Genomic DNA, 13,246 nt, shown 5'->3' on the forward strand with positions numbered 1-13,246 from the left:
CTTAGACCAGTGTTTTTCAACCACTGTGCCGCGGCACACTAGTGTGCCGTGAGATAGTCTGGTGTGCCGTGGGAGATTATCATTTCACCTATTTGGGTTGAAAATATTTTATGCAAAGCAGTAATTCTAGTCTGCAAATGATGTGTTGTTGTTGAGTGTCGGTGCTGTCTAGAGCTAACCGTGTAATACTCTTCCATATCAGTAGGTGGCAGCAGGTAGCTAATTGCTTTGTAGATGTGGGAAACAGCGGGAGGTAGTGTGCAGGTAAAAAGGTGTCTAATGCTTAAACCAGTGGTTCTTAACCTGGGTTCGATGGAACCTTAGGGGTTCGGTGAGTCGGGTTCAGCGGAGGTCAAGACACACCCGAGATTCATCGTGTAAATAAAAACTTCTCCCTATCGGCGTATTACGGATACGACAGCAGAAGTCAGACTGGTTTGCAGGTGTGTCATTTGTTGTGAGTTTATGCACTGTGTTGGTTTTGTTGTTTGAACAAGGTGATGTTCATGCACGCTTCATTTTGTGCACCAGTAAAAAAAACATGGTAACACTTTAGTATGGGGAACATATTCACCATTAATGAGTTGCTTATTAACATGCAAATTAGTAACATATTGGCTCTTAACTAGTCATTATTAAGTACTTATTAATGCCTTATTCAGCATGGCCTTATTATAACCCTAACCCTCTAACCCTGACCCTAACCCTCTAACCCTAACCCTAACCAAATGACTCTAAATTAAGTCTTTGTTACTTAGAATATGTTCCCCATACTAAAGTGTTACCAAAAACATATAACTTTGTCTTGGATTTGAAAAAAAACCAAAATTTTATTTTTCACTAAAGAAGGGTTCGGTGAATGCGCATATGAAAGTGGTGAGGTTCAGTACTTCCAACAAGGTTAAGAACCTTGAGTGCCGCTAAGAAAAGGCATTGAAGCTTAGGGAAGGCTATGCAGAACTGAACTGGCTACAAAGTAAACAAAAACAGAATGCTGGACGACAGCAAAGACTTACTGTGGAGCAAAGACAGCGTCCACAATGTACATCCGAACATGACATGACAATCAACAATGTCCCCACAAAGAAGGATAAAAACAACTGAAATATTCTTGATTGCTAAAACAAAGTAGATGTGGGAAATATCGCTCAAAGGAAGACGTGAAACTGCTACAGGAAAATACCAAAAAAAGAGAAAAAGTATGGCGTCACATTAGTACCAAAAATCCAAGCGCGTAAAAACTGTTATTGCGTGCTGATTCTCCACTTCGTGCGCGCGTGCGACACCCTTTTGCGTGCGCGCTGTGCCTTTCTGCACGCGCGTGGTGCCTGTATGCACGCGCGTGGTGCCTGTGTGCGCGCGCGCTGTCTCGGTCTGTGCGCTGTCATGTTTCATTTTGGTACTTTGGGGGCGGGCATGCTTAGACCGCCCCTTCTTTCTGATTGGCTTTGAAAAAAAAAAATGAAAAAAAATAAAAATACAACTTCAAGTAGGTTGTAAAAAAAGGCAGATGAAGTGAAACTATGGCAATGCTTTTCTTTCCACTCTCTCATGCACACCACACAGATACTCATGTTATGAGAAGTATATTGTTTCAAAAATATTAACATTAATTGTTGATATTTTAAACATCTTTCAGATTACATTGTTGGAATTCAAAAACCACTTTACTACACAAATATTAGGCCCAATGTGCAGGATTATTCTATTAGTATTAGTTATTTTTATGTTTTATCATATCTTAGCCTATTTTTATATGGTCTTATTATATTTATATTTCAGTTTTTATTGTATTTTATTTTATTTTATATAGTTTTTCATATTGTAGTTTATTTTTATGTTTGATTATATCTTATCTTATTTCATATTATTTTTGGACTTTTACCTGATGTGTATTTTAATTATTTTTAATCCATTTATTTGATCATCTAGTGTTTCCTCAAAGAGCCCTCTGGATCTCCACGTCCAGAGGGCTCCTGTGATTGGCTATTGTCATTGTGTTGTTGTTATTATTGTTGTTTGTTTACTTTTATGTACATGTTTGACTGTCTTCATGGGGTGTGGGTGTTACTTCTCATTTTGTTTTTAACTATGTAAAGCACTTTGAGCTGCATTTTAAATGTATGAAAAGTGTTTTATAAATAAAAATGTATTATTATTACTTTTAGTAATAGTACCCTTACAATCACTCCAAACCAGTTCAATAACTTACCTCTTTTTCAGCCAACATTTTTTGATCCACTTCTTCCCCCGTAAATCTTGATACATATTGACGATGACCCGCCCTGCTATACTTCTGATTGCTCGAAGCCAATCAGAAAGAAGGGGCGGTCTAAGCATGCCCGCCCCCAAAGTACCAAAATGAAACATGACAGCGCACAGACTGAGACAGCGCGCGCGCAGAAAGGCACCGCGCGCGCGCTGTCTCGTTTTGCGCGCGCGGTGCCTTTCAATGGCACCACGCGCCCGCAAAAGGGTGTCGTGCGCGTGCACGAAGTGGAGAATCAGCGCGCGATAACAGTTTTTACGCCCTTGGATTTTTGGTACTAATGTGACGCCATAAAAAAGCCACCAAAATAGGAGCGCAAGACAAGAAGTAAAACACTACACACAGGAAAACAGCACAAAAGTCCAAATAAGTCAGGGTGTGATGTGACAGGTGGTGACAGTACACCTACTTTGAGACAAGAGCTATAGTGATGCATGCTTGGTTATGCTTTAAAGTCATATCCAACAACCACTTTTTACTGTCAACTGAGTTTAGTTTTTGAATGATGTCTGCTGGTGGTGTGCCTCTGCATTTTTTCAACGTAGAAAATGTGCCTTGTCTGAAAAAAGGTTGAAAAAGCTTGTCTTAGACTGTACACATGAACATAGACTGGAAGTCATCCCTAGGCTTACGTTAACTAATGTGTGTTGTATGTTCACAGAGAGCTGAGCCACGCGGTGCCAGACATGACCATCTATGGCAGCCTGTCTTCAGTGCAGTGCTCTCTGGACCCACAACATTACCAGCTGATTCGAGGGCTGCTGGAGAACAACCTCGGAGAGCCCGTTGAAGAATTCCTGCGACCTTTCAACCTGCAGGACCCCAGCACCTACGTGAGACACTCCTATACATTGCACACGCCGAACATTGTCACCAAGAAAAAGACGGTGTTTCTCCTCAGACCGTGTTAAGTGGAGATGTCTACACCAACTTGTCCATCCTGGTGGACATGATGGATGTCAGTCTGGAGCTCACGGACCACAGCAAATCCAGCGGGCACAAACGCTCTCTAGCAAGGTGTTTTTATTTCTTCTCTAAAAATGATTTACTTTTACATAATTCTGCTGTATTATTTATTATACACCAGACCTGGGTAAATGAAGGCCCGTTATTTATTATACACCAGACCTGGGTAAATGAAGGCCCGTTATTTATTATACACCAGACCTGGGCAAATGAAGGCCCGTTATTTATTATACATCAGACCTGGGCAAATGAAGGCCCGTTAAGCTTGTCAATGTGGCCTGCCGGACATTCCCTAATCATTATTATAGATGTAAAGTGTAGCTGCCATTATGATGTGCACTCATGTTGTCTAATGACCGCAAGTCTTCAACTATACTAAGTCTTTACATGCTTGTCATTGTGGCTTGTGCAGCCCTTTGAGACACTTGGTATCTAGGGCTATATAAGTAAACATTGATTGATTGATTGAACTATACCAGGGGTCGGCAACCCAAAATGTTGAAAGAGCCATATTGGACCAAAAATACAAAAACAAATCTATCTGGAGCCGCAAAAAATTAAAAGCCATATTACATACAGATAGTGTGTCATGAGATATAAATGTAATTAAGAGGACTTAAAGGAAACTAAATGAGCTCAAATATAGCTACAAATGAGGCATAATGCTGCAATATGTACATACAGCTAGCCTAAATAGCATGTTAGCATCGATTAGCTTGCAGTCATGCAGTGACCAAATATGTCTGATTAGCACTCCACACAAGTCAATAACATCAACAAAACTCACCTTTGTGCATTCATGCACAACGTTAAAAGTTTGGTGGACAAAATGAGATAGAAAAAGAAGTGGCATAAAACACGTCCTAGAAAGTCGGAGAAAGTTATACATGTAAACAAACTATACGGTGAGTTCAAGGACCGCCAAAATAAGTAGGACAAAACGGCGCTCGCCAAATACTCGAATCAGTGAAGCATGTTTAATATAAACAGTGTGATTTATAACAATTAGGGAGGTTTGTGTCATGTTTGTCCTCCTACAGAAACCATACTAAAACAAAAATATATTTTTTTTTCCCCTCATCTTTTTCCATTCTTCATACATTTTTGAAAAATTTCTAGAGAGCCACTAGGGCGGCGCTAAAGAGCCGCATGCGGCTCTAGAGCCGCGGGTTGCCGACCCCCGAACTATACAAAGTATTTCAATGATTGGAACCTGCATGATTGAATTAGTTACTATGGTCATCTAATTAGTTACTATGGTCATCTAATTAGTTACTATGGTCATCTAAGTAGTTACTATGGTCATCTAATTAGTTACTATGGTCATTTAATTAGTTACTATGGTCATCTAATTAGTTACTATGGTCATTTAATTAGTTACTATGGTCATCTAAGTAGTTACTATGGTCATCGAATTAGTCACTATGGTCATCTAATTAGTTACTATGGTCATCTAAGTAGTTACTATGGTCATCTAATTAGTTACTATGGTCATCTAAGTAGTTACTATGGTCATCTAAGTAGTTACTATGGTCATCTAATTAGTCACTATGGTCATCTAATTAGTTACTATGGTCATCTAATTAGTCACTATGGTCATCTAATTAGTCACTATGGTCATCTAATTAGTTACTATGGTCATTTAATTAGTTACTATGGTAATTTCATTAGTCACTATGGTTATCTAATTAGTTACTGTGGTCATGTAATTAGTTACTATGGTCATGTAATGAGTTACTATGGTAATGTAAGTGACAGCAGCTCAGACGAGGTACCAAGCAGTGTGGGTGGGGAGTGTTTCCACAGAGCGTTTCCAGAGCCTGAAATGTGGGTGTCAGGGACAGACGTGGAAGAAGATTTTTACAACAAAGTTGTAAAGTTTAGTGATATATCACTTAAATCACATATATCACATATATCACATATATCACATATATCACTTATATCACATATATCACATGTATCACATGTATCACATGTATCACATGTATCACATGTATCACATGTATCACATGTATCACATATATCACATATATCACATATATCACATATATCACTTATATCACATGTATCACATGTATCACATGTATCACATGTATCACATATATCACTTATATCACATATATCACATATATCACATATATCACTTATATCACTTATATCACATGTATCACTTATATCACTTATATCACATATATTACATATATCAGGTGTTTTTTTTTTTAGTTTACGCGTTCATATTTGGCTGTGTTTGTTGTATTATTGTTACGTCTCGCTTGATTGTAAAATATGTGTATGGAGAGGGGGTGTGACGTTCATATGTTGTCAATATTCAGTGTTTTATCCTTCATAGTTAATATTGTATCATTCTTTATTTTCATGTACATTCTGGTTGTCTCATTCAGTAAAAATGTTTTAAATTCTATTTAGTTTTCTAAGGTGATCTGTCATAAAGTTTTTAGCATTCAGTTAAAGGCTAGAGTATACAAATGAGTTTTAAGATGTGACTTCAATGCTTCTACTGAGGTAGCATCTCTAAGTGTTACTTCTAGAACATTCCAGAGTACTGGAGCCCCAATAGAAAAGGCTCTCTTTTTAAAGCGGAATGTGTTGCTTCATCTTGGCCTCAGATTTAACTTCATCAAATCCAAACTGCTCTTTGAGAGTTTCTCCAACGGCTCCAAGTCCGTCAACTTGGTGTCTCACTCGCTGCTTGCATACGACACTCGCTGCACTGGACAACACAAGAAGTCTGGACGTGACGGGACCTGCAGGCACAATGTATTCCACTGCATCCTCCAGCCTTCCAAAACTGGCAGCAACCAGGCTTCTCTGCAGCTGGAACTGCATTACAGGTACAACTAATTAACTGACTGGACGTGCTACAACATGGACACATTTGGACTTTTCTGCTCCACAGATCCACACAGGACTCCTCCTGTTTTACGGTGGTCCTGAACAACCTGAGGGTCTTTCTCATCTTTGACTGGCTGCGGCTGGTGCAGGACTTCCTGCAAACGCCGGTGAGAAAGCCCTCAGGTGCAGAGAACCTCAGTCACATCAGCACGGACTCGGGAGCCGCCGCTGCTGCCGTCACTACCACCATACCAAAGAGGGTCAAGAGCGGTGTGGTCACCAAGAGGTCCACGGTGCCGGTTACCCTCAACCGCTGCCTGGAGGTCAAGGTCAATGTGACAGGTCAGTCATTCCCTGGATAATATTAACTCCAGACTAGGAATCAAGTCCTCAGAAACTTTATTCAACTAACAGAGATCAAATATTTAGGTCTAATACAGGGGTGTCCAAACTTTTTCCACCACTTTTTCCGCACTTTGGACACCCCTGGTCTAATAACTCCTTTTTCTGTCAGTCTAATTCCCAAATACTGTCATGTAATTGAACCGCAGGCACAGAGTTTGTCATAGTGGAGGACGCCAACTGCCTGGATACCAACGCCATCATCCTCAAAGGCACCACTGTCCTCACCTACAAGCCTCGTCTCTTGGACAGACCTTTCTCTGGAAGCCTTGCTGGCATCGAGGTGACGTCTCTCACACCACCACATAGAAGCTTTGAGATAGTACAAAAACAAGGAGCGGTCCGATCCAGCAGCCATTGATCAGTATCAGACCATTTTAGTGAAAAAGTCTGATCGGCCACTGCTCATTAATAACAAAAACCGATGCCCTCTGGGTGGTACTTGACTTATTTGTTGGTAAATTGGCTGACAGAGGCAGCTAGTGTGGAATAATCATCACCTCCAATGCAGCAAATAAACGATAGAATCTCAAGTATCATTATCATGTAGCGTTATCACTGGAGGGCGAGGCTAGACATGTTACACAGCGAGGAAGTACAAGCAGAAGCAGACAAGAAGGTATGTGAGACTCTTCTGGTACTAACGATTCAATGCCATTCCCATTCCTGGGGTGACAATTCCATTCAGAATCGATTACCGATTCGAACCGATACTCGCAATGTATTGATAGGTGTAATAATTATAATGAAGCTTTTTCAAAACGTGACCAGTGTGTTTTATTCCCTGAGAGGAAGACCGGTCGCACGCAACATACTACAGGTACTTTTACTGTGTGTGCACTTACTGTTGTACTCCTTGCACGCTAAATAATAACCACCAGTTGTTGGTAGAGTCTACTGTAATTATAATAATAATAGATTTTATTTGTAAAAGCACTTTACATTGAGCAAACAACCTCAAAGTGCTACAGTGCATTTAAACCCCCCCTCCCCCCCCCCCTCAAAAAAAAAAAAACAACAACGCTAAAACCACAAATAGCTGCCCCAACAAGTAAAAATAAATTGTAAAAAAATAAAAACTAGAACCGCCTAATAGCTAGAACTAGCACACATATATCTAAAAAAAAAAAAAGACAAGGCTTTTTCAAAAAGATGGGTTTTTAAGCCTTTTTTAAAAGCATCCACAGTCTGTGGTGCCCTCAGGTGGTCAGGGAGAGCGTTCCACAGACTGGGAGCGGCGGAGCAGAAGTGTCCTTTCCTAAAGAAAAAGGGCAACGTGACAATAATGTTGAGATTAAGGGTGGACTGCAGTTAGGATGTGAACTATCGGTTCAATTTAAAGACGATCCTTGGGATGACAACGTGATTCAGAATCGATTCAAACCGAGTCTCCCGATACATTATTTGGTACATAAATGATTTTAAAACCTTTTCAAAACAGGTGAGTGAGCGTGGCGATGGCCTGAAAAAGGTCTTTCTAACAATCGATTCTTGAACATTGTCAATCATTTCAAAATGATCATGAATAGGAATCCAGATTTGAATGTCAATCGTTTTTTTCCCCCGGCATCCGCAGTCGTTTATCAAATACAAAGTGAAGTGACACTTGTTGATCACTTGTCATTGTCAACTATCGTCCTGCCTTCAGGTGTTCTCCTGTTGTCTGGGCAGCGAGCAGGAGACCGCTCTGTCCATCGTGGATCCGGTCAATGTTCAGGTGGAGCTCTGTGGCAGCCCCACCTACCAGAGCAGCTCCGGTCTACTGGACGCCTTCAGTGTGGAGGACATCCCACCGCTGCTGGAGGTCAGAGATGAAGAAGATCATTGCAAAAAGGGGTGGAAAGTTCCCGGTAAATTTCCGGAAACTTTCCGGAAATTTACCACGGGAAGTTAAGCTCGGGAAGTTTGGAAATTTTGACCATTTTGTGATTATTCAAAGTTGGCCAGCGTCCATCTTATTGTGTAGAATAAGATGAGAAGAGTGTAAAAGACTAATGCAATGCCACACACACAGATATAAATAGTCAGCTAAACAATTGGAGTAGTCTTTAACAATATTTGACTGATGGACAAATGAATAGAAATAGGCTAGATGAATAAATGAACATGCTAAATCAAACTATAAATGATGGACAAATGAATAGAAATAGGCTACATCAGGGGTCACCAACCTTTTTGAAAGCAAGAGCTACTTCTTGGGTAGTGATTAATGCGAAGGACTACCAGTTTGATACACACTTCAATAAATTGCCAGAAATAGCCAATTTGCTCAATTTACCTTTAACTCTATGTTATTATTAATAATTAATTATATTTACACTTAATTGAACGGTTTAAAAGAGGAGAAAACACGAAAAAAATGACAATAAAATTTTGAAACATAGTTTATCTTCAATTTCGACTCTTTAAAATTCAAAATTCAACCGAAAAAAAGAAGACAAAAACTAGCAAATTCGAATCTTTTTGAAAAAATTAAAAAAATAATTTATGGAACATCATTAGTAATTTTTCCTGATTAAGATTAATTTTAGAATTTTGATGACATGTTTTAAATAGGTTAAAATCCAATCTACACTTTGTTAGAATATATAACAAATTGGACCAAGCTATATTTCTAACAAAGACAAATCATTATTTCTTCTAGATTTTCCAGAACAAAAATTTTAAAAGACATTCAAAAGACTTTGAAATAAGATTTAAATTTAATTCTACAGATTTTCTAGATTTTCCAGAATAATTTTTTTTGAATTTTAATATTAATACATTTTAAGAAATATATCACAAATATTCTTCGTCGAAAAAACAGAAGCTAAAATGAAGAATTAAATTAAAATGTATTTATTATTCTTTACAATAAAAAAAATTAATTTACCTGAACATTGATTTAAATTGTCAGCAAAGAAGAGGAAGGAATTTAAAAGGTAAAAAGGTATATGTGTTTAAAAATCCTAAAATAATTTTTAAGGTTGTATTTTTTTCTCTAAAATTGTTTTTCTGAAAGTTATAAGAAGCAAAGTAAAAAAATAAATGAATTTATTTAAACAAGTGAAGACCAAGTCTTTAAAATATTTTCTTGGATTTTCTAATTCTATTTGAGTTTTGTCTCTCTTAGAATTAAAAATGTTGGGCAAAGCGAGACCAGCTTGCTAGTAAATAAATAACATTTAAAAAATAGAGGCAGCTCACTGGTAAGTGCTGCTATTTGAGCTATTTTTAGATCAGGCCGGCGGGCTACTAATCTGGTCCTTACGGGCTACCTGGTGTCCGCGGGCACCGCGTTGGTGACCCCTGGTCTAGATGAATAAATGAACATGCTAAATCAAACTATAAGCTACATTCTTGTATGACAACAGAATGGCTAGCAGAACAGAAGGCAGAGGAAACTACACCTTTTCATTTAGTTGAACTTTACACATCACAAGAAAGTTTAAAAAAGTATAACTTCATCTTCTTCAATATAAGTATTTTCTGCTTTATATGCATACTGGATGTCATAACCAAATGGTGGATGTCTGTGTCTAAACCATTTCATGTTTCTAACTGTACAATCTACTAAGTCACTCCAACATACTGTAGGTGTTACTTGATGTTATTCTGAGAATGAACAGCTTTTAAATGTTGTTTTGCAGATCCAGTTTCCTGTTCTGGACATCCGCCTGTCCTACAATGACATTCAGCTCTTCTTGGCCATCGCCAAGTCCATCCCCGATGTCAACGCTTCTGACTCGGATGTTGCCACTTCAACTCAAACTGTGCCTGCCCACGCAACCAAACCAAGTCTTGCCCATATAGGTATGGAAATATTATCTGCTAATGCTACCTTTTCTGTCTCTCAGCTAATTAATAATAATAATAATAGATTTTATTTGTAAAAGCACTTTACATTGAGCAAACAACCTCAAAGTGCTACAGTGCATTTAAAATAACAAAAAAACAACAACGCTAAAACCACAATTAGCTGCCCCCAACAAGTAAAATAAATAGTAAAAATAATAAAAACTAGAACAGCCCAATAGCTAGAACTAGCACACATATATTTTAAAAAATGCTTTTTTAAAAAGAAGGGTTTTTAAGCCTTTTTTAAAAGCATCCACAGTCTGTGGTGCCCTCAGGTGGTCAGGGAGAGCGTTCCACTGACTGGGAGCGGCATTGCAATAATTCGTAGTTAACTATGAACAAAATGATTAATCACGATTAAATATTTAAATCGTTAAATGACCCTAAAAACACGTAAACAATTGGCATGGAAAGGGAGTTTCACTCTTAACCTGGAAATGGAAGTCCTCCATGGTGTGATCAGCTCAACAGAATAATAGAAAATAAGACAAATAATAATAATAATACCTAGTGGTTAGAGATTGGTAGGTTGTGAGTTCAAACCCCGGCCGAGTCATACCAAAGACTATAAATGGGGGTTAAATCACTAAAAATTATTCCTGGGCGTGGCCACCGCTGCTGCTCACTGCTCCCCTCACCTCCCAGGGGGTGATCAAGGGTGGTGGGTCAAATGCAGAGAAGAATTTCGCCACACCTAGTGTGTGTGTGTGACAATCATGGGTACTTTAACTTAATAATGAATTACATTTGTAACGCACTTAACATTTCTTAAAATCTCAAAGTGCTACAAAGTATTAAAAAAAAAGGTAGAAAATAAAAATTGAAAGTTAGAATATATAATAGAAAATTCAAATATAAATAAAAACATGAAAAACACTAGATAAAACATAGAAACATAGATCAAATATAAATAAAAACATGAAAAACACTGGATAAAACATAGAAAAATAGATCAAATATAAATAAAAACATGAAAAACACTAGATAAAACATAGAAACAGATAAAATATAAATAAAAACATGAAAAACACTAGATAAAACATAGAAACAGATAAAATATAAATAAAAACATGAAAAACACTAGATAAAATATAGAAACAGATAAAGTATAAATAAAAACATGAAAAACACTAGATAAAACATAGAAACATAGATCAAATATAAATAAAAACATGAAAAACACTTGATAAAACATAGAAACATAGATAAAATATAAATAAAAACATGAAAAACACTAGATAAAACATAGAAACATAGATAAAATATAAATAAAAACATGAAAAACACTAGATAAAACATAGAAACATAGATAAAATATAAATAAAAACATGAAAAACACTAGATAAACCATAGAAACATAGATAAAATATAAATAAAAACACTAGATAAAACATAGAAACATGGATAAAATATAAATAAAAACATGAAAAACACTAGATAAAACATAGAAACATAGATAAAATATAAATAAAAACATGAAAAACACTAGATAAAACATAGAAACATAGATAAAATATAAATAAAAACATGAAAAACACTAGATAAAACATAGAAACATAGATCAAATATAAATAAAAACATAAAAAACACTAGATAAAACATAGAAACATAGATAAAATATAAATAAAAACATGAAAAACACTAGATAAACCATAGAAACATAGATAAAATATAAATAAAAACACTAGATAAAACATAGAAACATAGATAAAATATAAATAAAAACATGAAAAACACTAGATAAAACATAGAAACATAGATAAAATATAAATAAAAACATGAAAAACACTAGATAAAACATAGAAACATAGATAAAATATAAATAAAAACATGAAAAGCACTAGATAAAACATAGAAACATAGATAAAATATAAATATAAACATGAAAAACACTAGATAAACCATAGAAACATAGATAAAATATAAATAAAAACACTAGATAAAACATAGAAACATAGATAAAATATAAATAAAAACATGAAAAATACTAGATAAAACATAGAAACATAGATAGAATATAAATAAAAACATGAAAAACACTAGATAAAACATAGAAACATAGATAAAATATAAATAAAAACATGAAAAACACTAGATAAACCATAGAAACATAGATAAAATATAAATAAAAACACTAGATAAAACATAGAAACATAGATAAAATATAAATAAAAACATGAAAAACACTAGATAAGACATAGAAACATAGATAAAATATAAATAAAACACTAGATAAAATATAAATAAAAACATGAAAAGCACTAGATAAAACATAGAAACATAGATAAAATATAAATATAAACATGAAAAACACTAGATAAACCATAGAAACATAGATAAAATGTAAATAAAAACACTAGATAAAACATAGAAACATAGATCAAATATAAATAAAAACATGAAAAACACTAGATAAAACATAGAAACATAGATCAAATATAAATAAAAACATGAAAAACACTAGATAAAACATAGAAACATAGATAAAATATAAATAAAAACATGAAAAACACTAGATAAAACATAGAAACATAGATACAATATAAATAAAAACATGAAAAACACTAGATAAAACATATAATAAAATAGAAATAACAGCATGAAAGCACTGGATAAAACAGATAGACAAGCAGTGCAATTAAAAAAACAAGAAGGCAGAGAAATGAGATAAAAGCTGTGCTAAAAAGGTAGCTTTTTAGTCCCTTCTTAAAAGGACTGTGGTGCTCTAAGATGGTCGGGAGAGTGTTCCAGAGTTCGGGTGCGGTCGAGCAGAAAGTCTGTATTAAAATATATATTTAATATACTGTAATTGTCATTGAAATACTGTATTGTAATACATATAAGACATCAATACAACTTCTTTTGAGGATGAATGTAGTAAAACATGTGGCAGAGGTGTTCCTGTCATGGTGCTCT

General features: G+C 35.7%; 1 protein-coding gene across 4 annotated transcripts in view; it reads left to right on the plus strand.

Annotated features, from left to right (window-relative positions):
* The window catches only part of vps13d (vacuolar protein sorting 13 homolog D), a 137,973-nt gene that overhangs the window by 42,542 nt on the left and 82,185 nt on the right, over positions 1-13,246 (plus strand). For all 4 annotated transcript variants that reach the window (XM_062052402.1, XM_062052401.1, XM_062052404.1 and 1 more), the window contains 7 exons: positions 2,931-3,102; positions 3,171-3,286; positions 5,866-6,090; positions 6,156-6,433; positions 6,643-6,776; positions 8,142-8,297; positions 10,123-10,285. In XM_062052402.1, the coding sequence (XP_061908386.1) occupies positions 2,931-3,102; positions 3,171-3,286; positions 5,866-6,090; positions 6,156-6,433; positions 6,643-6,776; positions 8,142-8,297; positions 10,123-10,285 (1,244 nt within the window). The remainder of the gene's footprint in view (positions 1-2,930; positions 3,103-3,170; positions 3,287-5,865; positions 6,091-6,155; positions 6,434-6,642; positions 6,777-8,141; positions 8,298-10,122; positions 10,286-13,246) is intronic.

Source organism: Entelurus aequoreus, linkage group LG07, assembly GCF_033978785.1.
Source record: "Entelurus aequoreus isolate RoL-2023_Sb linkage group LG07, RoL_Eaeq_v1.1, whole genome shotgun sequence".
NCBI lineage: Eukaryota > Metazoa > Chordata > Actinopteri > Syngnathiformes > Syngnathidae > Entelurus > Entelurus aequoreus.